Here is a 26,869-nt window from a genome sequence, read left to right on the forward strand (position 1 = left end):
TATGAGCTTTTGTGTGCATGCACACTTCTTCCGATACACTTCTTCTGAAGAAGTGTGTATGCACACGAAAGCTCATACCAATAACAAACTTAGTTGGTCTCTAAGGTGCTACTACAGCAGACCAACATGGCTACCTACCTGTACCTGCAACTGAGAGTTACATTTCATGCATCTGCTGAAGGGACCTCTAGTCCATGAACACTTGTCATGATAAGCATTTGTGGCTTTAAGGTGCCACAAGAATGCTGATCATATAGGAGTGACACTCTTGTCTCCACTTGCGCTCTGCTAGTATAAAGCAAATTTTATCAAATTGCAGTGCACCCTCAGTGTCCCCACATCCAAAGGAAACTTCACACTGCTGTTTTAAGTGCAAAGAGCACATGGCAGTGTTTGCTGTGAAACAGATGCTTGTGCCACCATTCCTGCACTTTTGAGAATTCCGGGGCTACTTCTACTTTCTGTCTAGGCGGCACTGCCCAATGAGGAAGGAAGTAGGAACAGCAGCTGCCTTCTCTTGCTCGCACACTTCCCAGTTACATTCCCACCCTGGAAGTGGCAGAACTCAGAGGAGGCGCCCTTGGGGAGTTGGAGCTCTAGCAATTTTTTGGCTGGGTGTGTGCCAGACTCCTGGTCATTTTCAACCTCGGCTGCAAAGCAGGCGAAGGGAGTAACAAGAGAGCGTCTTTAACCACCCCACCCAACTGTCCTGGGGAGTTAACACGCATCTGCTTTACGACCGGCCTGCTTTTCGTTGCTCATCTCTTTCCACCAGCCCTTTCTCCTGTCTCTAGAGCCGGTGAGAAGAAAACCAAGATTTCTCCGGCATTCACCAAGAAAAGGGGAGGACTTGAGCGCCGCCGGCCTGTAGGCGCATGCGCGCCGGGCGAGAGCAGGGTGCCTATAATAACAGAGAAAGCGAGGGAGTAGCGAAGGGAGCCCCGCGCGCACACAAGCAGCCAGCCAGTAGCTCCAGGAAACAGAGCCTGGAGTTGTGTGCAGGCGCTGCTGGTGGCGTGCCGAGCAGGGCTGGCTGGATAGAAGCGGAGTTTGTTGCTCGCGTTGGAAAAAGCCAGACCGCCGGAGTTTCCTGCTGGCCTCTCCAAGCAGAGCGCAGAGGAGGCAGAACCAGAGGCAAGGAAGGGAAACTCCTCTCTGAGCCAGAACTCCTTCCCGGCTCCACTTCCACCCGCGGCGCTGCCCCGAAGTCGGAGTTGACTCCCTGGAAGGCCGGCGCGAGATGCGAACCAGGAGCAGCGACTCTTAGACGAGCGGGACCTCCCTGTCGGGACTTGCTTGGGCAGACTGGGGCCAAACGATGCGCAGCCGCGACGGTGCGCGCGGGTAAAGGCGAAGCGCCAGGAAGGGGAGTGACGCTCCGCTGTGGCGGCGGCGGCAGTGGCTGGGGTCTTCCTCGGAGGGTCTCCCGCCTGCCCACGGACTCGTCTCGCCGCAGGCGCGCGCCAGGCGCCCCCTCGGACCCTCGCTGTGTTATGGTTGCCGGAGCGCCTGGCTCCGTCCCGCCTACCCGGGGGCATCTCTTCACCCGCCACAGCCCGGGCTCTCCTGCCCTCCCGGCTGCAGAACTAGACTGTGGGGGTCGCTTCGACGAGCGGCCGGCGGCTCGGCCGGCTCCCTCGTCGCGCTCCTCCCCTCGGCGCCTCGGCTCGGGTTGCTGAGCAGGGAAGGTCCCGCGCGGGATTCCCAGGCGCCTCGCCGACAGCCAACTGTTCGCGCCGCAGTACCCAGAGCGGCAAAGGCGCCACCTCCATTAGCGCCGAATGACTCCGCCGTGGGGCGCCGCTTCCTCCTCTTAGGAGATTGTCCGGGATTCCGTGGGGCTTGACAGAAAGGCTGGACTCTTTCTCGAGGGCTGCGCTTGCTGCCCGTCGCCGGCGAAGGGACGGGCTCCGGGAGGCTAGCGCGCTACTTCAGCCGGACTTGAGCCCTTTCTGGGAGCTTGGATATTTCTCTGCGCTCCTTTCTCCTGCCCAGCAACTGCGGGACTTTGTTCCTAGCGCCCCTCACAAGTTGGCTTCTTGAGGGCTCGCCGGCTCCATATCCTGCACTGACTTGGCGCGCCCATTTTCAGGCGAGGCGACCCTGGACACGCGACGCCAATCTCTCACGCGTGGCTGTCCCCCACCTCCCACGGCCACGTGCTTTCCGCACAGCAGGGCTTGTGGCACACACGTGTCTACATAATCACCCGCAGCTGCTGCATTCACACACGCGCCCCCTCCCCGCACATTCACTGAGTGTGCCTCGTTTGTGCCTCGACCCAGGCTGTGAGGAGAGGGGCGCCTGCCTGGTCTCCGAGGCCCGCCTGCGGGCGCCCGCCTGCTGCCGCCCCCTCGCGGTGCCATGTGGAGGGGGCGCTGTTCTCTGGGAGGGCGGCCTGGGGCGTCGCTGCTGCTGCTGCTGCTTGTGGGGCTGGCGGCGAGCGCGCGGGCCAGCGGCGAGTATTGCCACGGCTGGCAGGACGGAGCGACTTGGCGCGACGGCTTCCAGTGCCCGGAGCACTTCGACGACGGCGACGCCACCATCTGCTGCGGCACGTGCGCCCTTCGCTACTGCTGCTCCCGCCCGGAGGCTCGCCTGGACCAGGGCGTCTGCGACAACGACCGGCAGCAAGGGGGAGCCGAGCACGGCCGGCCCGACAAGGACATCCCCGACGGCGCAGCAGGTACAAAGCGGAGGGGAGGGACACGGGCAGCTGCCTCGTTGCCTAATGTTGAGTGAACTAGTTTGGTTGAACTTAGTATTGCCTACACTGACAGGCAGTAGCATCCCCAGGATTTCAGAGTCTCTCCCAGCACGACCTGGAATTGAACCCGGAACCTTCTGCATGCCAAACAGCTGCCCTACCACTGAGCTACAGCCCTTCCCATATTTATCATAGTTGCATTGCTTTCTTTAAAAATGAAACAACCCACTATTCCTACATCTTAGCCCCCACCTTGTCTCAAGGCCCAGGATTATTATTATCCTGCACTCAGGGAAGATACACACACAGGACTCATCTACACAGCTGCAAATAAAACGTTTTAAATGTGTTGTAAAGTGCAATATACAAATGTGACACTAGATGGCAACAGTGAGCTATGCAAAATCCAATGTATTTTCCGAAACGTTTTTAAAATAAGCATTTTCACAGCGTTTTTAATGTGTACATAGATTCCACCACAGACTCTGAGAACAAAGTACTCTTCTGCTGTGCTCATTAGTACCGCAGACAACTGATTTCTACCCACCCACCTCTCACCTGCCCACTTAACACAGAGAAGTTTCTTTAGCAGGTCTATCAATGCAGCACTTGACTAGTCTCTCGGGGTTTACCCATGTGGCATGCATAAGGCATGGCATGTGCCACTTGTGAATGTTGTTCTTGTGGGGTGGAAATAACTTTTATAAAAAATATTGTGGACTATGCAAGTTGCAACCAATTTAGGACTTCTGTTTGAAAAAGTAATTCGCAAGCTGCTTCAGGGCCAGGTTCATGCATGACACTAAAGAAATGCACTTGAGCCTTTCTCACGTGCTGTTTAGGTGCAGGAGAATGTTGTTGATGCAGGGCTGAAAGACATTTTTAAATATTAAGACGGCAGCTCCTACCCTGCCTTTCCCCTCAAACTCATCCTTCCCTCGCCCACATGTCTGTAGAAAGTTTACAACAGGCTATCAAGTTTAGCAGTGCCAGAATGGTAATTGCAATATGGGGGCCATTGGGTAGAGGCCACTCAAAAAATGCCCCTGGCCCTGTTTATATACCAACATAAGTCAATGTTACTTGGTGCTTTCATTAATGATTGGTGTTGTTTTTCTCAAGTCGATGAAGCATGTGAAGCAGTAAGCTTCCCTTTCTCAGTTCCCACAGCTGGAAAACCTTCCATTCCTCAATGCTTGGGGGGGGGGGGGAGAGAAATAAACAAATAGGTGGATCTTTTCCATGCTGATACACTGAGGAAGTAGCAGCCAGTTTATTTTCCTTGAAGTGGGAAGTTGGTTAGTTATTGCAAATTGCTCCTCTTGTGCATAGGTGCCAACTCCCTGGGGTGCCTGAGCACCCACAAAATTCCCCATGAAGGGGCCAGGCACCCACAAATTTCACTACTAGGGCCATGAACGCTGCATGACACCCGTGGCCCCAGGCACCCGTGTTTGCAGGGCCAAGCTGGCATTCCTGCTTGTGTGCATGAATATTAAGAACAGGCATAGGCAGACTCTGCCCTCCATATGTTTTGAGACTACAGTTCCCATCATCCCTGACCACTGGTCCTGTTAGCTAGGGATGATGGGAGTTGTAGTCCCAAAACAGCTGGAGGGCCAAGTTTGGTCTTCACTGGCTTAACTCAACTGGCCTTACTTCTGAGTGGACACATGTAGGACTGTAAGCCTCACTGCTTTCAGAGGGAAAGAGAAGCATATAGTTAAACACACTCTGCTGAACTCTCCTACTGAAATAAATGGGATTTAAAACTTTGGCTGGATCACATTTTCATTTTATTTACTAATGATGTAATTATTTTAATGAGCTATGACAGCCCACTTAGAATTTCAAAATAAGTTCAAAAATTCTGGAGCTGAGCTCTGCAGTCCACCTTCTTAGGAAGCCATTATAACTTTAATGACTTTAAACTAAAGTGTATGCAGTGCTGCCAAAGTATTTTTGAGAACATAGATGAGGTGACAAACACCCTGCTAATAAGCACAGTGGTTATAAAACAGGCTAGAGTTACGTGCGGCTAAGCTGTTGACTTCAGTGAGCCCAAGAGTACTTCCTTGCTGGGTAGTGACCAATACCTCAATTCAAGTTCCACTGAAATCAGTAGGTCTTATGCAATGTGCTTAGGATTTTTATGAAGCACTGTTCATCAAAACTTAATAACACTTAAATTTCCAGTTTCTGAGTAATGAGGCTTTTTTCTTAATGCTCATCTTCAAAAAACCCCCATAATGCAAGTAATAATAAAAACTGCAGGTGGTAAACGTCACCTTAGAAGAGTCATGCCCATCTTTCTTTTATTGCATGCACAATTGGGAGCTTGCCTTCTAAGAAGAGGCTTGTTGTGTCGTGAGTGTGTCATCTAAAATGAAAGGGTTGGGTCCAGGGTTGCTCTCAGTGGAGTTCTGCTCTTGCTGAAGGAAGGGGGCAGTGTGTGGTCTTTGCAATGTCCTCCTTCCCCTGCCATTCCTGGAAAGCTGTTGTGGGAGAACTTCCCCAGAGCAGCATGAGAGGTTGCATAGGTGGTGATTGACAGGTGGCTGCAGGAATCAGCAGGGAGTCTTCACTGGACCTCAGTGCGTTCCATGAATGGAGCTCTTCCATTTGTGAAATGGCCCATCTAGACCCTAACCATAGAAATTATGGTGCTTCCTTCTGAACTGATTATTATTATTTTTTTAACTTGCATTCAAATTTAATAAATTAACTCGCCAATCATGTAAAACTGACTGACTGACTTAAGATTTATTTAACTGGGCAACAGAGTACCTTAGCCTCACAACAGTTCTTTTGCTATATCATAAGCAAATAGAGGGGAAATATTAACCTTGTGGCTAAGCGCGAATTTCAACCTGGGTCTCCCTGCTACCAGCTTGGCTCACTGCCCCACCCACAACAGCCTAAATTCTGGAAGGAACGTTATTGAATTGGGATCTGTACAGGACACAGCTCATCCAATAAGGCATGCAAATCACCTATCGGATGATCCTGTGCAAAGCAGTTCCAAATGCTCAATTCAGGTTGCACAGTTTGGATGAGCCTTCCCATCCATGTTGTGATGCAGGTAGTCATAGTAGTAGCAGTGATTATTATTTCAACTATAGCAATGATAACTTAGTTCAGTGGGAAGGGCCAAGTTATGGAAAACAGCCAGGATCTGAAGCAGGTTTACCTGTGAGTCAATCAGGAAGCAGGCCCTCGTAAGACTGGGGTAGCCAACGTGGTACCCTCCAAATTTTTTGGACTGCTGCTCTCATCATCCGTGAACATTGACCGTGCTGGCTGAGGATGATATCCAACTACAGTGGTACCTTGGGTTACATATGCTTCAGGTTACAGACTCCGCTAACCCAGAAATAGTACCTTGGGTTAAGAACTTTGCTTCAGGATGAGAACAGAGATTGTGCTCTGGCAGCGCGGCGGCAGCAGGAGGCCCCATTAGCTAAAATGGTGCTTCAGGTTAAGAACAGTGTCAGGTTAAGAAATCGTGCTCCGATAGTGCAGCAACAGCAGGAGGCCCCATTAGCTAAAGTGGTGCTTCAGGTTAAGAACAGTTTCAAGTTAAGAAATCGTGCTCCGATAGTGCAGCAGCAGGTGGAGGCCCCATTAGCTAAAGTGGTGCTTCAGGTTAAGAACAGTTTCAGGTTAAGTACGGACCTCCGGAACGAATTAAGTAGTTAATCCGAGGTACCACTGTAGATTGTTCTTATCTTGTTGTTCAGGGGGAAGAGAATAAAATGATTCTGAAACAGAAGAGATTGTATACAAGCCGATGGTACAATATGATACAAGCCGTTCCTCTTTGTGTAGCTGCTGAACTAGAGGGAGGTGGGGAATAGGCAGGCATCAGTGGCTTGAGTGCACAGCTGCAATGTTACTCAGCCATTCATTCATGCTTTACAAATGTCAGAATTCTGAGTTTCCCTTTTATTCCTGTTTTGATAGGATATGGTGTGTTAGCCTCAGTATTCTAGGTGGCAGCATTACCCAGAATATCTCGAGATGAGTTGTATTTCAGACCTGACATCCTAGCATGCATTGATTTTTGTCTCCCAATTTAAACAAGAAAATCCCAGCAAAGACAAGTTGTTCTGGGGGAGGGAACCCGCCCCCAAAGCAACGTGACACTTCATTTCGCCTCCAAACCCTACCTGTTGCTGTGTGAATAAACAGAGCGCCACTTCCTAATCATGTATTTATGTGATTGGATTTCAAAAGGTAAACTTCATCCCTCTTTGGGAAAGCCCTGGTTGCTTTCCAGCGCTTCCCCTGCTGTTCATGAATCCTAAACACATCAGAACTAGCCTGAAGTTATGTTATAATTAGAGCTGGTTTACTCCCGGAAAGTGTGCTTGTTGCAGCGAGAGCATTAATTTCAATAAGGTTTGTAACAGGGTGCCTGTTCCCCATTGAAATTGATGGAGAGATTGCACAACAGCAGAGCTTCGGGGTTTACTTACAAAAAGAACAGCAACACTTCACTATAAACCATCTTTCTCTAGTAGTTCATTGCTGTATTGAGCCAGCTTTATAGACTTTGCAGCAGTGCTGTCGTGTACATATCTCTTCAGATGTGAGTCTCACTGAGTTTGCCTGTTTACTCCCAGGTAATTGTGCACAAGATTGCTGCCTTCATGTTAAAAGAGATGTGGTTTTTCTCCTCTCATATCTTGCAATGCAGGGACGTGAGTGGCGCTCTGGGTTAAACCACAGAGCCTAGGACTTGCCGATCAGAAGGTCGGTGGTTCGAATCCCTGTGACAGGGTGAGCTCCTGTTGCTCGGTTCCTGCTCCTGCCAACCTAGCAGTTTGAAAGCACGTGCAAGTAGATAAATAGGTACCGCTCAGGCGGGAAGGTAAACGGCGTTTCCATGCACTGCTCTGGTTTGCCAGAAGCGGCTTAGTCATGCTGGCCACATGACCCGGAAGCTGTACGCCGGCTCCCTCGGCCAATAAAGCGAGATGAGCGCCGCAACCCCAGAGTCGGCCACGACTGGACCTAATGGTCAGGGGTCCCTTTACCTTTATCTTGCAATGCAGGGGCCATAAGAAAGCAACAAGGCAATTTAGTGTGAACTAGAGAAGAGCTGAAATCTGTTAGTGGACTTTTTTCCCTACTAAATATCTGTGTCCCACTTTTACACACCCACCCCCATAGAAAAAGGCCACTTAAAAGAATTTTCTCCAGATACTCTTCTCTACTAAGTGTTTTGTGGTGTCTGCTATTCCACTCCCGTTCAAGGCCCTTGAACAATGCCCCACTCAGCGGAGGAGCAGCACAATGTTGGCCAGCTTTCCAGCAAAATTGCTTCTGCTGCTGCTGCTCGTAGTTGTCACAAATGAAAACTTTTAAGATGGCTTTAAGCCCCTGCCATGGCCAACTGCAGAGTCCCACTCCCCTCCAAAAGTTGGGGCATTTCAGTGAAATGCTGTTTCTCCAGTTTCCCTGGAGTTTCACAGGTAGGGTGAATAATTTCAAGAGGCCACTTGCACACAGGTGTAATGAGAACTAGGCAGAGGGCCTTCTCGGTAGTGGCGCCCACCCTGTGATATGCCTTCCCATCAGATGTCAAGGAAATAAACAACTATCTGGCTTTTAGAAGACATCTGAAGGCAGCCCTGTTTAGGGATGTTTGATGTTTTATTGTATTTTTAATATTCTGTTGGGAGCCGCCCAGAGCGGCTGGGGAAACCCAGCCAGATGGACGGGGTATACATAAATTTATTATTAATATTAATAATATTACTACTACTACTACAGTGGTACCTCCGGTTACGAACTTAATTCGTTCTGGAGGTCCGTTCTTAACCCAAAACTGTTCTTAACATGAGACGCGCTTTCGCTAAAAGCCACCTCCTGCTGCTGCTGCGCTTCCGGTACGTGACTTCCGCTTGCATCCCGGGGCAAAGTTCATAACCGGGAGCATCTACTTCCGGGTTAGCGGAGCTCGTAACCCGAAGTGTTCGCAAGGAGGACGGTATATAGCAGGAGGTTCCATTGGACTACTACTACTACAAGGGCAGAACTGGATGTTACCCAAAATATGGCGGTGCCACCAAAAATGGCATGCTTGGGTTGAGTCCCCTCTCCCCTGTAGTAATGGAAGCCAGTCAAATACGTGGAATGACCGTGGGGAAAAAGCACGACAGGATGATACCATACAGTCGATACTTCTTCCCTTCTCCATGTTGCCCTCACAACAACCTTGTGAGGTAGGTTAGGCTGAGAGTAGGTGACTTGCCCAAGTTCACCCAGTCAGCTGCACGGCTGAGCGGGGATTTGAACCTTGGCCTCCTGGGTCCTAGTCTAACACCCTAACCATTACGCTACGCTGGCTGTGACTAAAGAACGAAGGAAAAACAGCTACTACCCTCTCAGCTTATTATGCACTTTCAATAAAAAACTTGCTTGCCTCTTTGTTTCCTTAAAAGAGTTTTTCTTTTCTGTTGGCAGTGCCTATCTACGTGCCCTTCCTTATCGTGGGCTCTGTTTTCGTGGCGTTCATCATCTTGGGGTCCCTCGTAGCAGCTTGCTGCTGCCGCTGCCTGCGCCCCAAGCAAGAGCCCCAGCAGAGCCGGCCTCCTGGAGGCAACCGGATAATGGAGACTATTCCCATGATCCCAAGTGCCAGCACCTCCCGCGGATCCTCGTCACGTCAATCAAGCACCGCTGCCAGCTCCAGCTCCAGTGCCAACTCAGGTGCCAGGCCTCCCCCTACCAGGTCGCAAACCAACTGCTGTTTACCAGAAGGGACCATGAATAATGTATACGTCAACATGCCTACTAATTTCTCAGTACTGAACTGCCAGCAGGCTACGCAGATAGTGCCTCACCAAGGCCAGTATTTGCACCCACAGTATGTGGGTTACGCTGTACCGCACGACTCTATGCCCATGGCCCCTGTGCCCCCTTTCCTTGACGGCCTGCAAAGTGGATACAGACCAATTCAGTCTCCTTATCCCCACAGCAATAGCGAACAGAAGATGTACCCAGCAGTGACTGTGTAGCTCGAAGGAGGGAAGAAACATCAACAGACACCCAAGCAAAAAAAGAAATAAAATAAAAATATTGCCGCAACAGACTGTGAGCAGAGGAAAGGAACGCTTTTGGAAAGAAGCCTGCCGAACTTCATTTGTAAATAATTTTGGAAGGCTCATGCATGTCGGGACAGTATTTATAGACGGTTTTCTTTTCGTTCAGTTCAGTTGCCAAAAGAACTGTATGAGGATACCTTTGATTTAACATTTCCAGATAATGCTTCCATTCCAGTGCATGATTTACAGGGGCAAAGGATTATGCTGAAGAGGCATCTACATTTCGGTTAGACAAGTGTGTGTGTGTGTGTGTGTGTGTGTGTGTGTGTGAGTGATTAAATGCCTGAGCTACTAAGTGCCCTTGAAGGTGCTACACAGTCAATGGTATTTACCTAGTGAATAGAAAACCAGCTTGTTACATGGTATGAAATAATTGTTTTAGAAGTGTCTTTCCCCCAGAGTTTTAACTACCCTTCGTATTGCTGTTCCGACAATCACACTGACGACAGAAGGATGAACAGTGCAATCCTGGTTAGTTACATAGTCCTAGAAGTTTGACTTGAAATTACAGGGAGGGACCATAGCTCAGTGGTAGGGCGCATGCTTGGCATGCAGAAGGTCCCGTGTTTAAACCCTCGCATATCCAATTGTTCTTGTTGTTTTTTTAAAAAAGCAGGGATAGTTGTCCTGAGGTCCCCCAGTTGTCTCTAGACTCCCAACTCCCATCAGCATGGCCAGTGGTCAGGGATTATGGGAGTTGCAGTCCAGCAACATCTGGAGAGCCTCCCCATCCCTATTAAAGGACCAGGCAGCAGGTGAAGGAAGGACCCTCTACCTGATAGCCTGCAATCAGGGTAGACAGCACTGGGCTAGGTGGACAAACAGCTGTGGCTTCATATAAGACGGCTTTCTGTGTTCCTAGTATCTTATCTACACCCTTTGCCATATCGCACACTGCTTTTGAAAGCCTGCTTTTGCATCGTGAAACAGTTGGCCATGTGGTATTAGTAAGGGAGCTGTTTGAGAAGCTCAAGCCCAGAAGCCATTCAGGTGTGTGGATGTAGCTACATACTTCTTTGGATCCTGGTGATGCTCAGGAGCTGAGCATTTTGCAGACGTGTGGCTTACCTCAGCGATTTTCAAAGCAGAAGAGAATGTGAAGGGTTCGCTTTTATTCCAGCTGAAGTACCCACAATAGCTTCAGTACCCGTTTTCTTTGCGCATGCCAACAAAAGTGTAGCTGCATTTGTTTGCAAACGCCACTTGCAATGCTCAAAAAACGCCTTTGGAATTTGGGCATTGGTGGCGTGAGATTAAGTGGGTTGCAGCCAAGACGTTTTTCCCAGCATGGCTCCGTGTCTCTATTTCCAGTTCAATGGACAGATCCTGGTGCCTTGGACCACATGGAAATGAGATTCGTATCTGACGCAGATAGAAGTGGTCAGCCCAAACAACAGAGCAGGGAAAGACTTGCAGAGGTAGAAAAGGTGGCTCCCTGGAAAACCTCTTTTTGTCGAAGTACAGAGAATTCCCCGGTTGCACGGGATTTGCTCTCTGGGTCATTGCATGCTTGCACAAAATCGTGCACAATTGGAGCACCCATTGAAAAAGTCTGCAAACACCCTGTGCTCCCCCCCGCCCCTTTCCACCCACCCCTTTTTGTGACGTTTTTGAATCCCTTCCTGGTTCAGCGCGATACGTGTGCATGTGGTCATGCACATATCAGACACACCTAATCACCAGTTGCTGCCTGTAAAAGTATTAGAAGCGTGACATCACCACACATTTCCGTTGTGTACAGATTCATTCATTAGCGAAATAATTCCGCATGATGTAAAGGTCTTTGGGTGGCTCAAGGGATGATATTGCACTAAACCGGGTTCATTTAATCTTTATCAGCAGCTAAGTTTCTGGCAGTCGTTATAAAAGAAGCAGAAGGTCTGTGTTAATTGTTAATGTATTTCGTGCTTCAGAAATCCAGGATTTGCTTTCTCGTTAAAAAACCACACCACTATGTAGCAATATAATTCATTTATATTGTCTGCTGAAGTTTGACACTTGCATATTGACACTGTGCCAAGACTTTGTTCCTCCTGCCTCACCCCTGATGCTCTGTGCACAAGAGATAAATGCAGGAGAAAAAGATGCTCTTGAACAATGAAACAGAAGTACATGGGCACATTGCACCAGCATACTCTGATCCAGGGAACTGAACTAAATGGAATTTACCCCATGCAGCTCTTTCATGTGTGCATAAGTGCGTTTGCACCCATAGGAATTAATTGAATTCATTGTTTCTGCTGCTTGCTGTCCTCAGAGTGCTACAGGGTCTAGATCAGAGGCTCCCAAACATTGGTTTGTGGTCTATAAGCTTCATTAATGTGGTTGCAAGGATATCCATGCTCACTCATGCACTTGATTTTTAATTTTTTTCTGATGGTGAAGACTTGGTCTTTTTTGGCCATTGCCAGTTTTATTGAACAGGCAAAGAAGGCCACAGCCTAGGACCTGTGATCTTTCACAATAAGGTGCTGATGCAGTCAACTAATATTTCCCTAGCTATTGAATAGGACTTATGTGTGTGCTTTGATTTTTAGAGCAAAGTGAAGTTCACTGAGTGATCTGCCAAGACCTGCAGCAATTTTCAAATGGTGGGCATGAGAACCGCTGGTATAGAACACTTGTCCAATAGGTACCTTTGCAGCTACCTTACTCTGCTTATCATGTTTGTTTAGTAAAGTCTAGCTCTCAGTTTGAGAAGCGCTGCCGGGAATTTCTTGCAGAGCAATGGATGCCCTTGATATGCCGTTTGCTTGAAAAGAAACAGAAGGTGCTGAGCAGTTTCCTGGATTGGGCCCACTGTTTCACTTCTGGGAGATGGGCTCAGAGACTGATGTTAGCTTTTTCCATTTGTGGAAAAAAAAATAGTTTACACTCTTGTGCACAATTGCCTGGGAGCAAGTCCTACTGAACTCAGTAGGACTTACTTCTGAGTAGAAATGAATAGGATTGCACCCTTCTCTGTTTCCCAGAATTCATTGTATTCATTGCACATGCCGTGTTACTTATATGAAAATCAGGTGAATCTGTTTGTTTACTTGTTTTTTTTAAAAAATGAATAAGTTAAATCAAAAGTATGTAGAAATTAATTTACATTGAACAGGGGAAATGCTTTTGAGTTGTAATAAAAAGTTTGTGACATGTGGTGTTTTATATGTCATGTATAATAATGTAAAACCAATGTTAATGTTTGGTATAATTTTTTAAATTTCTTAAAGGGCACTTGAGTAAGTGATTCTTACAAGTGAAGAAAAAAAAAGATCTTTTGTTTCATATTAAATATTTTATGGTGTGATTTTTCTCTCTATTTGAGTTTGTTACTTATTTCTCATTTGCTCTAGGGTGTATCTACCGCTTGAGTTGTAGATAAGACATGATCAATGCCAAATGTAGAAATCCCATTGGTTTTAATGGGAGAGACTTCAGTGCAGTCCTATTTTAAAAATAAACTCAAAACGAAGTCCTGTTGAGTTCAGTGGGGCTTACTTGCAGGTATGTGGGTATAGGATTGCAGGCTCAGTTTCCCACTGAAATTGAATTCTTAAAATTTGCATGTATATGTTAAATGATGGGGAACCTTTGGCCTTCCAGACTTGTTGGACTTCAAGTCCCATCAGCCTCAGCCAGCATGGGTTGGATCTAGACGCATCAAAGAAGCGTTTCAGTTAAATGTGTTGCAAACTTTGAGAAATTGGGTTAGCAAAAACGGAACTCCACAGCGCTATCTGGTGTCACAGTGTTAGAATAAGGTTACCAGACATCCCCGTTTCCTGGGGACAGTCCCCAGATTCATTGAAAAAAATCTGGTAACCTTATGTTAGAACGTATAAAACAACGCATATAAAGCGTTTTTTCTTTGCCAGTGTAGCTGAGTCCATGGCCAATGGTCAGGGATGATGAGCTACAACTTCAGTTAAAAGTTAGTTTAGGATGACGATAATTTGAGTTGTTGATACCCAATAGAAGTAGCCCAAGAGGTCTTTTGCTGATGGCGGTGGCAGTGGCAGACATGAGCTTTGATGATTTAAAACTAGATGAGACATTCATAGAGAAGGGGCTGGAGAGCATTAAGCTCAGGTGCAGTTTGGAGATGTGGCCCCCCCAGACCTCTCTGTTTGGACCTCAGAACTCTCTAGGCCACATTCCCCGTTCATTGGCCCTACTGCAAACCCTCAAGCGATTTTGAGTGCATAGAATGGCCTGTGACGTGTGATGATGCCTCTTGCTTGCCTGTGTGTGTAGAAATCCCTGAAATACAGCCTACTGTACAAAGGTCAGAATCATATCCATTGCTCTACCCACTTTTTGCTTCTGGCTCCACCCACCCCTTGCATTTAGGGCCCCCCTCCAGGTTACCCACAACTAGTCCTCCGGGGTTTAGCCTGCCTGCCCCACTGCTTTCTGTTGCTTTCTCCCTCCCCTCCCCACTCTGACTTTGCCATCCTGCTCTGCCCACTTTCCAAGCATTATGCCACCCCGGTCTCTTCTCCACCAGACAAGGGATAAGGGTCGTTTAAAAATTATAACACCTGGGTCCAGAAGCACTCTGCACAAATGAATATGCTGAGTGCAGCCGGAGCTTGCAAAATGGCAGTTCTTGGGCAGAGCACATGGCTGAACAGTTTTTAACAAGGAAAAAAAGGAGGTGGTAGTAACCAGCTGATCTCAGCCCTGGCAAGTCTATTGTGGGCTCTGATGCCACATCTGTTTCCCACTGTGCTGCCATTGCCCCTGGGGGTGGTTTGAAGTGCCCCATAAGCTGTGGGTGCCCAGACCTAATCCCCTGGCCAGAAGCCCCATTACTTCCATAGCTGCATGGAAGAGGCTGTTTCTGCAGGTGTGGCCTTTTCGCCCCTCCAAGTTAAGCTTTACCTGCCACAACTGGCATTTCTTTTTACCCAACTAAAAGGCACAGGTGCTATGCTTTGCCTTGGGTCTATCCATGGCTGTCTGCCATGGTAGCTAAATGGACCCCACATGCCTAGCAGCATGGGAGAAGGGCCCTAACTCAGCGGCCCTTGCATGCAGAAGGTCCCAGGTGCAACCATGACATCGCCAGGTCAGGCTGGGTGTGTCCCCTGCCTGAAAACCTGGAGAGCTGCTGCCGGCCAGTGCAGGTAGTACTAAGCTAGATGGACCAATGAGCTGACTATAAGGCAGCTTCTCATGTTCCTTTACCCCTGATTCCCTAATGCTGGGAATAAACAATAGGGTACAATCTTCAGAGTCATTCCTCGCTTGTGAGATGCGACATGCTTAAAGCCATGAGAGAGAATTAGGAGTTCAGCCAATAAAATGTTGAACTGAAAAGTGTTTTTCTTCACTTAAACCACATTCTTCCGTGATCACCAATGTATGAGGCTGTTTGGGAAAGGGCAGTGATTTCAACGCATACCCGTTTTGCTCATGTTCTCAAAACACTCACAGAATCTGGGCTGTGCCCATTATTAGTATACAGCTACTTGGTGATTTGCAACACATTTTATGGCAGTTCATGGCGGAGTTTCTCCCGGACTCCTTGAGAACAAGGCATTGTGGCCTTGGAAGCCGTACATCTTCAGTAATAAATTTCAGAAACCCTATACAAAGCGAGGAACAAAACGCAGCTTTTGGGGTATGAGGTTTCTTTTGAAAAGGAAGTGCTTTCACTCGGAGCCCTGCTCACCAAGGTATTCAAGCGTGCGTTTTAACTTGAAGCGTGCAATTAAGCCCTGATTACAGTGGCGCTAGTCTCCTTGCTGAATTAATGTCTAAACTGTTTCTCATGGAAAGCTGCTGTGCTGCAGCTCCCCGCTGCATCCAGATCATTTATGGTCGTTCACATTACAGCCTGCACCTGGCAGTATCACATGAAGGACCCAAATCCTGCTCCCATTGAAGTCTTGTGGGCATGTTGCCACTGGCTGCAACTGGAGCCGGAGCACGTACAGTTTTTCCTCTCAGCGGGGAAAAAGGTGGTATAAAATGATATCGTTTGCTGAATAGCTTGCCAGACTCTTTAAAATTTGTATTCCTAAATTCGAGGCATTTCGAGGGGCCCAGGAAAGGTGCAAGGAAGAAGGCAGGGAGGGCGAAGCTTCCCTTAGTACTAATTTCCACAGTAACGAGTCGAGATAATTGCTTTAGCAAGCTCAGGGAAAATGTATGTTTCCATTAAAGAGGGGACGCTGTGCACATTCACGGCGCTGTGTTTTTCTCACGAGGATTGCAGCAAACCATAATAGGGTAACCTAGGCTGCTGTAAACTTTGATTTAATGTCAGCGGCCACAGATGGAGAGTGTTCTCTTCCCGGTGTGTAGCCAATACATTTTGATTGGGGGTTGGTGGTGGTGTGAGGCTCACACAGAGAATGGAGGTGTTGTGTGCCCTTGCTTGTGTGAATCCGCCCAATGAGCCAGTTCAATGTGTAAGCCAACCTCTATATTACCCTGGTACAGACTCTACCCATGGTTGCATGGCTGGGAATATTTAGATATGTTGCACAGTCAAGCTATCATGGGAATGCAGTTGCCATGTTATCTTGTGCAGATATTACCTAGTTAACATACCAGCTGAGCTGATCCTGGGCATCAGAAAGAAGAGAAAGGTCAGATTTGGTGGATCTCTGCCTCTCCAGAAGTGGTTGGACTTTGACTCCCATCATCCCTGACCGGGATTAGCTTGATTAGGTAGTTTTCTGAATCTTCCCATTTACACAACTGCGATCAATCACACTAATCCAAGTAGTTTCTTCTCCATTGACAGCAGATGTCTCTCAGAGTATCTCCATTGATTGTTAGTTTTTGTGCTCACATGTTCTTTTACTCTTAATCAACCACAGACCTGGGCAAAACTCTCCTGAGGTGTAGGCATAGTCACACCAGCACAGAGCTCATAAGATTGGCCCTCTTAATGGCCAATTGCCTCTGCATCTTTCAGGATTGAACCAGAGTAACTAGTCCGCTTACTTCCAGATGACCTGCTCACTGAGAATTCATCCTGGTTTGTTTACAAGGAGATTAGATGACATTGGCCAAATAGTGAGCATTCATTCTGATTTGTTTGCTGGGAGATGAGATAAAGCTGGCTATTTAACGAGCATTCAATTCTAGTTTGTTTGCAGAGATGGCGTCCGGTCAGGCAAGTGTTATCCTTTCTGGTGCGTTTCTAAATTTGAATTTTAAACTTTGCATTTTGTATATTTTTATCATTGTCAGGCGCTTTAAGGCATGGGTAGGCAAACTAAGGCCCGGGGGGCCGGATCTGGCCCAATCACCTTCTAAATCTGGCCCACGGACGGTCCGGGAATCAGCATGTATTTACATGAGTAGAATGTTCCCCTTTATTTAAAATGCATCTCTGGGTTATTTGTGGGACATAGGAATTCGTTTATTCTCCCCCCAAATATAGCCCGGCCCCCCACAAGGTCTGAGGGACAGTGGACTGGCTCCCTGCTGAAAAGTTTGGTTAAAAGCAGGATATGCTTTTTAAAGTAATAAATAAATAAGCAATGCTCCCATTGCTCCCCATTAATATTTTGGGGAGATAGGCTTGTTGTACATGAACTCCAAATCAGCTTTATTTGTGCAATTCTGAATTTGCTGGTTTGTGCTGGTTTTGTAGAATTAGAGCATAGAAGGTGTTAAAAGTATTGATATAGTTGGTGTTGTTCCTTCATTGCTGTGTGTGTTTTTTAAGGCGGCTGATCTCTGCCTCAAGGAACTTACAATCTGTCATTCAACGCAAGGGAAGCAATTACGCTTAAGGTTTAAAGCAGGATATTTTAAATATTATCGATGTTTGGCTGTCATTTTCTAGGTTCAACTTTAAAACAGGTATATTGTCTTTCTCTCCTGCCTCCTAGCTTTGGAAAACAGGACTTTTAGAGGTTTCTGAGTGCATATTCATTATGCTCTCTAGGTAAGGACAACTCTTTCAGGCCATCCAGACACGATATATCTGCACATTCAGGCATTACAACACAGCATGTCTCAGGTCTCTGTAGCCATCTCCTCTCTGGTGCAGAATTTCTCCCAGCATCCTGATCCAGAGCGATTTCACTGCCAATGACTCAGACAGGGCAGGAAATGGAAGGCAGCCGATGTTTTCTGTTTGCTCCAAATGTTGTTCCCATTACTCACTGCTGTCCACTTGGACCACCCTAAGCCATTTCTCTCCTCCTGCCACTTGGTGCTAACACTACTCCGATTTATGTCTCCCCTTAGACATAACTCAACGGCACCACAGAGGTTTAATCCGTTGTTTGTATAAATGAACCGCTGCTTAGTTAATTCTTTTTCCTCTCTGCAGTCTGGCAGGACTGTACGCTGTGTCCTTGACTTGACACCACCAAGCTTATACAGGGAAGGGCTTGTTTCTTGGTTGTTCCACGGCACCAGATGCACAACCTCATCTCATTTTTGGAAATGTAAAAGCTGTATATTTCCCCCTCCCACGAACATATGTGATATGCACAGCGGACAGCTCCGTAAAACCCAATGCTGTCTGAGGCTCATAGGAAAGCATGGCGCCATTCCTCCACCCATTCGTTCATTCGTTCCATTTTCATGGATACCCATCTATGGAAATTATTTGGAAACAGCCCCCTGGCTGGAAAACGCAGTATCTGGCTCAACTCTTGCATATTGGTGTTTGCGAAAGAACATGTTCTTGCCCCGCATTGCGATCCGAGGCACGACTGCTCAGAAGTCGGTCCCACGGAGTTCAATGGGCCTTATTTCCCAGCAAGTGGATAATAGGATTGCAGCATTGATAATGTACATGCACCAGAAGAAACATCTCTACTGTTCTTCAGCACTGATTGCTCACTTGAGATTCCCCCCTATGTCAATAAGTAAAACTATTTCCATTTCTCTCTCTCTCTCTCTCTCTCTGTGTGTGTGTATATATATATAATATATATATATATCAGGATACATCAAATGTTTATTGGTAGAGTGAGTCTGGCTGGCACTATCATTATCCTCTATTCCACATGTTGATTATACAGTGGTACCTCGGGTTAAGTACTTAATTCGTTCCGGAGGTCCGTTCTTAACCTGAAACTGTTCTTAACCTGAAGCACCACTTTAGCTAATGGGGCCTCCTGCTGCCGCCGCGCCACCGGAGCACGATTTCTGTTCTCATCCTGAAACAAAGTTCTTAACCTGAGGTACTATTTCTGGGTTAGCGTACCCTGAAGCGTATGTAACCCGAGATATCACTGTAATTGCCTTCATAGGTTCCTGTGTTATCTCCTTTCTCTGTTACTTCTTGCGTTTCCAGTAAAACAAGAGTAGGGGACCTTTTTCAAATCGAGGACCACATTCCCTGGTGGGCGAATCTTCATGCAACTGGTAGGTGGGGCCAGAGGCAGAATTGTGTGGTGCTCCATATGCAAGTCTTATCTTTGTATAGTAGGCTGTGTTCTGGCCATGCAAAAGTTAAGAGTTTGAGAAGAAACCCACAGCCCCAATTTCTCTGGCTTCCACCCCGGCATGCCACACTTCAAGGACACATTCCAGCCAGGTGGAAGAACTCGGGGAGGGTGTGCAGCAAGACTGATGAGGGGTGTGGCTTGGAGAGAGTCTTGAGGGCCAGATAGAAAGCCTGGAGGGCCACATGTACCCCCCTGGGCCTGAGGTTCCCCACCCCTGAAGTGAAGCAATGAAACCGACAATGCAAGATTTTTTGGGTGGGCACACTCACACTGCATGGCTATTGACATCAGAGGCCTGTTTGAAACATCTTCCCCTGAAACCTCTCCTTATGCTGGTGATCGCTGTGTCTCTATGATCCACCAGCTGAGGGTCTTGCTCAGTGCTTGTTACCTACAGAACACAAGGAGCTACTCCTGAAGCACGAATGGAATAACTTGCACTCTTTTATTTCCCTTCTCTTCTCTTCCCTCCCCCTCCCCTTTTATGAAGATCACCTGCTCTGAGACCCCACAGCTAATTCTCCCCTGGCCTCCTCGCTGGCCCAAGTAGGATCAATTCAGCCAGCTAGCCCGGGGGATTATCTTATTGATTTTTTATTTTTATTGTTATTCATGTTTTTATACCATATTTTATGCTGCTTTTATAATTAAGTGTTTTAAATTTGTTGTTAGCCACCCTGAGCCCGGTTTTTGAACCAGGAAGGGCGGGGTATAAATAAATTTATTATTATTATTATTAATATTAATATTATTTAATTATTATGTATGCCCCCCCGGATGACGACTCACTTTCAACAGGTGCCAGCCTGTTTCTAACCAGGGAAGGGCTCTAGAGCCTGCCTTGGCCCCATCAATTGGGAAAGGGCTCTTTAACCCACTGCTGGCTAGCTGAAACCACAGCACAACTCTTTCTCAGACCCCCCCCCCCATGTATACTTCAGCTGGGCTCATTCCCATTTGCCTGTGTCCTGGCTTGCTTTGAGGAGTGAGCAGCTGAGGTGTACAAGTGGCAAACTCTCACAGAGCCTCTGTTGTTGTTCAAACTGGGAGACAGGAACTTAAGAGCCCTTTTGCTTGTGCCCCAGCTTGGGGAAAATAATTGGCATGTTTTAAGTGTGTGTGCATGAGTGTGTGTAATCAAGAGCTATGCTGGGGCCAGATGACAAGCCTTTGGGGGCGGATTTGGCCCTCGGATCTCCATTTGCTGGTTGCTAGACCGTTGCTAGACATTAATGCTAGACATTAACAATCCTTGATCTAGTTCAATCTTTAAATCCAAAAGAAGTAGCAAACCAGGAAATCTGTTCCTGGATTTGGTACTTCCTGGATTAGCAAGGTGTTACTCCCCACTTTGTTCTCTGCCTTGAGCCGTCTTGCAATTGGATAGTGGTGATTGTATTTTCTGCCTCCAATTGTTCCTTATATTTGGAAAGTCTCCCACACCCTGGGTTTTCTTTTCATGTTGCTTCTTAGAGCAACAGGGGCCACGAATGCCTCACGTCCCTTGTGCTTGTGCAGGCTGTGTTGCTTGTAAACATTTTGGTGAGATATAAGGTGGCGAGTTTGCCAAAAACAGTGATATGTACCAAAAGAAAGGATAAAAGGTAAAGGTAAAGGGACCCCTGACCATTAGGTCCAGTCGTGACCGACTCTGGGGTTGTGGCGCTCATCTCGCTTTATTGGCCGAGGGAGCTGGCGTACAGCTTCCGGGTCATGTGGCCAGCATGACTAAGCCTCTTCTGGCAAACCAGAACAGCGCACGGAAACGCCGTTTACCTTCCCACTGGAGTGGTACCTATTTATCTACTTGCACTTTGACGTGCTTTCTAACTGCTAGGTTGGCAGGAGCTGGGACCGAGCAATGGGAGCTCACCCCGTCACGGGGATTCGAACCGCCGACCTTCTGATTTGCAAGTCCTAGGCTCTGTGGTTTAACCCACAGTGCCACCCGCGTCCCCAGAAAGAAAGTATACAGACATACATAAAATGTGCACGTTGCGATATACATATGCAAATTTAGAAATGACAGGTGGAGTTCAGTGCTGCGCTATGATGAACATTCCATTCCTGCAAGCATTTTGGCCTGTCATGCGCAATGAAGCCCCTCTTCTCCTGCCATGTGCTGATCTGGGGAGGGGGGCGGTTCTCCCAATCCCACTTGAGCCAATTTTGGGGAGTCCCTGGGAAGAAGGGAGAAAGCCCCTTTGTGCAAACCAAAGTTCTTGCTGCAACCACATTCACACCATACATTTAAAGCACTAGGATACCACTTCAAACAGTTGTGGCTTTCCACCCAACTCTTGGGAGCTGTTGTTTGTTAGAGGTTCAGAGAGTCTGCGAGAGCTAGGCCTAAATGAAGTTAAACAAACCCCATCTCCCTTGGAGGTAAGCGGAAGGCATGTTGCTTCTCAAGTCTCCTCCAAAATCAGTTTCCAGTAGATCACTGTTGGACAAGATAGAGCAGTATGAGCTTCATGAGAAAAACAATCAGGAAGCCCAAACTTTGTACGTTCCTGGAATGATGCACATCAGGCAAACTCTGGGGCCCTGACACGAGCAGGTGGATTCTTTAATTGGATTATTTTTAAGGGTCTTGATTGTGTGTTTTAAAATGTTATCTGTTCCGTGCCTTTAAAAAAGAAGTAAATTTCTTTCTATATACAGTATAACGGAATACATTAAGGCTGCAATTCCACAGAAAGCCTCCATAGGGCTTACTTCTGAGTAGACATGCACAGGTTTGCACTGTAAGTAGAGCTTATGAAAGCTTAAGGAACAGATGAGGGATGTTTGTGTGTGTGTTTCTTTCTATTGTCTTAGTTTTTTGGGGAGGGACAGAAGATTGGGCTGCAAAGGTTTTTGTTTTTTTTAAGAGAAAGTATAAAACCCTTTGTGGATGGCTCTTCAGGGGAATTTGGAGCATCCTTTCAGCATTCCTTATCAGCCACATTCTGATAGTGGTCTCTATGTCTAAATTAATTGAGAAGCAGGATCACATTAATTCCCCCCCAAGCTAAAATACTAAATTAATTTGCTTGGAGGTGTTATTTCCTTCCAAGATTAGCACAGAGGTTCCCTCCTCCTTGCTCAATTATAAATCCAATATATTTCTCCCCTCCCCACCTTTTTTTTTTTTTAAAGAGGAAGTCCTTTCTCCTGCTGCAGAAGATTTGAAGCCAGCCGCTGTTATCCATGCTGGGCGACAGAAGGAAGAATAGTTAGCGCTGCTGCTTTGTTCAAGACTAATGAACTGCTCTCATTCTCCTGACAGTGGCAGCAACCCAGACCCACCCAGCCAACTTTTGCCTGTAAGCCGACTCCAGCGGCTCCTCCAGATCGCAGGTTGCCAGCCGGTAGCGCCCCGTGCAGCGTGCGCTGCAAAAAGAATTTTTAATCAAAACAATGGGAAAGTGTAATTTATGCACAAGAGGCTATTTTGGAAAGCGGAGGGGAGCAGCTCGACATCGGGGACAAGCCAAGGGTTCCACTTTATTATTTAAACAGTCTGTTTGACTGAAGTTCAGTGAACGTGGAGGGAAGAGCGCATGGGGCTAAGGCAGGGAGGTGGGACCTCAGTCTAACCAAAACTTTTTCAGGTCATGCAAAACGAGGATGTAGGAAAAGTTTCTTGAGCACAGGGTCGGCCACCTCCCAGGACTGAGGCACTCCACAGGTGCCCCGCAGTGGAGAAGCAGAGCCGACAGGGGTGGTGGTTTCCAGTGAGAAATCTTGAGACACCTTGGTGGAACTTGCCATTGTCACAGCCAATGCACACACACTGTCATGCAGCCCAGGTGTGGGAGGCTTTGGTGGTGGCACAGCCACAGCAACAGTAGGGTGGAGCAGCACAGTGGTGTAGCGTGGGGAAGGGGGCCCCAGGGGCGGTTGCCCTGGGTGTAAAATTGTTAGGGGTGCAATATTTCAACATCTGGTGCTATCTCAAAATAGCTGCCAGGCTTCTCAACCAGGAAGTGACCTCTCCAGACAACAGAACAACTCTTATTTTCTTATTTCTGCGGCTGTGGTCTTCTGGGTGATGCGGATACCATGAGGCAATTGAATGTGCATGTGTACTCTGCCCGTTTCTCCCTGTCCCACCCATGGCCTTCTGCATGGCCCCAGGCCCTGGCAACCCACGCTATGCCACTGGAGTGGCACCTTACTATTTTGCCTCGGGAGGTGAAATGGGACACACCACCTCCCTGCTGCCAACAGGACTTTTAGGCCCAGGGCTGAATGTTTTTTGTGTCTATTAATTTCCACCCAGGAACATGGGAACATGCTTTATACGAAGTCAGACCATTGGTCCACCTAGAGAGTCAGTGCAGTGTTGTGGTTGGAGCGTTGGACTAGGACACAGAAGACCAGGGTTCAAAGCCTACTCGGCCGTTAAGCTCACTGGTTTACCTTGTGCCACTCCCAGCACCTCACACCTAGCCTACGGCACACAGTTGTTGTGGGGATAAAACAAGGAGGCGAGAACCATGTACGATGTCCTGAGTTCCTTGGAGAAAAAGGTGGGATACAGATGCAATCAATCAATCAATCAATCAATCAATCAATCAATCAATGCTTGGTTGGCCAGCATTTCAGGCAGGGTTCTCTGCTAGCCCTCCCTGGAGATGCTGTGATTACACCTGGGACCTTCTGCGTGCAAAGGGTGGAATCTCCATGCTCTGCCCTCCCAACAGATTCACCTGTACCTATATGTAGCTTTGGCTCCCCTGCCCACCAAAAAGTTATGAGCTAGGACACACTGGCCACCAGCAGAGGTAGTAAAGTGCCAGTGTTGCCTGTATTTTTGGTAATAGGTCTATAAACAGCAAAATCACAGGGTTTCTTAACATATTGGTAAAAGCTGCAGTGAGACTGCTGCAAGGGATGGAATCCCTGATTGCAGTGGGCTCAGTTATCTCAGCGTGGAGCTGAAGGAGAGAGGAACTGGGCATTTGTAGGAAATATGTTTGTGTGTGTGTGTTCTAGGTGGCGAAAAGGAGCAGTATGTGTCAGAGGCAGATGGTGAAGCAGCGCTACATGAGGTGTGCGACCCTGGCTGGTGAATTAGTGTAGGATTTTTAAGAGCCAGAAAACAATACCCATAGAAGATTTTGGCCTAGAGGGTAGGTACTGCTCCATAGACACCTTTGTTTTGATCTGTCCATAACAGGTACCCTTGAAGTAGGACAGTGATTACAGCACCATGGAGAGTTCCACGGGAGACACTTGCTCAAAGAGGGACCCCTAATCAAGCCCTCAAATTTCAACCCTGTGACTCCTTAAAGGGCCAATTCCTTGGTCTGAAGGTGAGCACATTTCCTCCTTTGGGTGGCTTCCCAGGCACATATAATGAAGAGGGAAGTTCCTTATTCCTCAGGCCACTCAGGATTGGGAGAAGGCATGAGCAAGAGTTCTCACTTGGGTTCTCCAGGCTCCTGACTGCCAGCCTTGGGTTCAGTATCCGGAACCTGGTCTCAGCTGGTGGTACCTGAGACCTGCTTGTCTTCCTCTGTGACGAAGGTGATGACTATGAGAGTACAGTGGTACCTCGGGTTAAGTCTTTAATTCGTTCCAGAGGTCCGTTCTTAACCTGAAACGGTTCTTAACCTGAAACACCACTTTAGCTAATGGGACCTCCTGCTGCTACTGCGCTGCCGGAGCACGATTTCTGTTCTCATCCTGAAGCAAAGTTCTTAACCTGAAGCACTATTTCTGGGTTAGCGGAGTCTGTAACCTGAAGCGTATGTAACCCAAGGTACCACTGTATTTAATAATAACAGCCCAATTTATAGACACACCCCTTGAGTGCATTTGATGTCAAATTTCACATTAGCCTGGAGTTTGGATGGACGGGGGGGAAAACAAATGAAAAATCCAAAATAAGCAAAACCCTTCTTGACTCTTTTAATAAAAGTTTTATTGGAAATATTTTTTTGCGCATACACACAACAGCTTGTTCAAAGCTACAGATTTGCTAATTCCCCTCCCTGCCAAACTGTCTCAAAGTATAAGTACAAATTATCTTTCTTTGGTCCCTCTGGGAGGGAAACAACCCCAACTGTAATATAGTGCTGTACTTAAACTACCAGAGGGCATTCACTGAAGGGAAAAACGACAACACCTGAGGAATTGAGGAGCAGTCCCACTCAACCGCCAAGAAGTTTCTCCCAGTTTCTGGGAGCCACTTAAACGTTCTCCTTAGATCAGAGATGTTTCTCCTGCGGCATTCTCTTTGGAGCCAGAATTAAACCTGAAAAAACCATTTAGACTGCAGTCCCTAGGCCACTTACCTGGCAATAATCCCTGTTGAACTCAATGGGACTTCTGAGTAGACAATGATGGGAATACACTGTTAAGCATTTTCATATTATCAGACAAGGACGCTCAGACCTCCTTTCTCCAATAATTATTAAAAAAAAAGATACAGAAAAACCCTTCCACTCAAGATTCAGGCAGGTAGCTGTGTTGGTCTGACGCAGTAGAAATATATTAAAAAATTGTCCAGTAGCACCTTAGAGACCAACTAAGTTTGTTCTTGGTATGAGCTTTTGTGTGCATGCACACGAAAGCTCATACCAAGAACAAACTTAGTTGGTCTCTAAGGTGCTACTGGACAATTTTTTAAAAATATATATATTTCCTTCCACTCAAGATGGCTGATATTTGACCCCTGCATAATGTGGGCTACATTGAGGGTGTTGGTGTAATGGGATGCACTTTTGAACTTGAAGGGAGGCCACTCTGCTTCCCACCACACACCCTGTATAAATCTCAAGAGGCCAAATTATTTAATTTGAGCTGGAATCCTGTTTCTGGAAGTGAGGCAAGGAGAAATTTTAATGGCGTCTGAACTCAAATAGCCTCCATCTATTTCCTAAAGGAAGAAGACCAGAGTGGAAAGCAAAGACCGTGGACACAACAGCTGTTTCATTGTGTTTCCTAAGCAGCCCAGCAGATGTTTCCCCCCCTGAATAGATTCATTAATGCCAAAATTATATCTGGAAGATCTTCTCAGCGAAACCACCCAGTAAGGTAGTCAAGACACAAAACAACTGGCTCCTACTGTTAACTTGAAAATCTCTTTCTTTCTTTCTCTCTCTCTCTCTCTCTCTCTCTCTCTCTCTCTCTCTCTCTCTCCCCCACTCTTCAATGAGTTCTCTGGCCATCCCAGTTCAGTAGCAGCGCTCACCAGGACACAGCGTAGCCCATGCCTGGTCAAGGAGCGAATGCTTGCATTGAACAGTGGGGCAGCAGCGGCATTGTAGCATATTGAGACAATGCACTATGGGGTTTTTAATGGGGTAGAACTCATTTGCATCTGCCTGAAGGAAAGTAATCCATGCCATTTGAATTAATATGAAATAATGCAACTTGGCAAAGTCCTTTAGATCAGGGTAGGGCACTCCCCCCCCCCCGAGCCTTGTGAGGAATTCCTGCAGTGATGGGTGGTGCCAGAGGCAAAATTGGGCAGAGCAATGGATGCGACTCTTAGCTTTGTACAGTAGGCTATATTTGAGCCATGAGAAAAGCAAGGTTTCTTTACACACACTCTCCATCTAAGCCAGAAAGACACATTCCAGCCAAATAAGACCCAAGGAAGGCCTAGGGCAGGTCTAGTTATGGGGCTTGGCTTG

The 26,869-nt window shown here is 47.3% G+C and overlaps 1 protein-coding gene across 1 annotated transcript; it reads left to right on the top strand.

Annotated features, from left to right (window-relative positions):
- Nucleotides 1-2,364: 2,364 nt before the first annotated feature.
- SHISA2 (shisa family member 2) lies at nucleotides 2,365-11,770 on the top strand. The gene is made up of 2 exons (XM_053385912.1): nucleotides 2,365-2,686; nucleotides 9,179-11,770. The coding sequence occupies exons 1-2, from the start codon at nucleotides 2,365-2,367 to the stop codon at nucleotides 9,730-9,732; spliced, it is 876 nt and encodes a 291-aa protein (XP_053241887.1). The 3' UTR covers nucleotides 9,733-11,770.
- Nucleotides 11,771-26,869: the final 15,099 nt, after the last annotated feature.

Source organism: Podarcis raffonei, chromosome 4 (genome assembly GCF_027172205.1).
Source record: "Podarcis raffonei isolate rPodRaf1 chromosome 4, rPodRaf1.pri, whole genome shotgun sequence".
Taxonomy (NCBI): domain Eukaryota; kingdom Metazoa; phylum Chordata; class Lepidosauria; order Squamata; family Lacertidae; genus Podarcis; species Podarcis raffonei.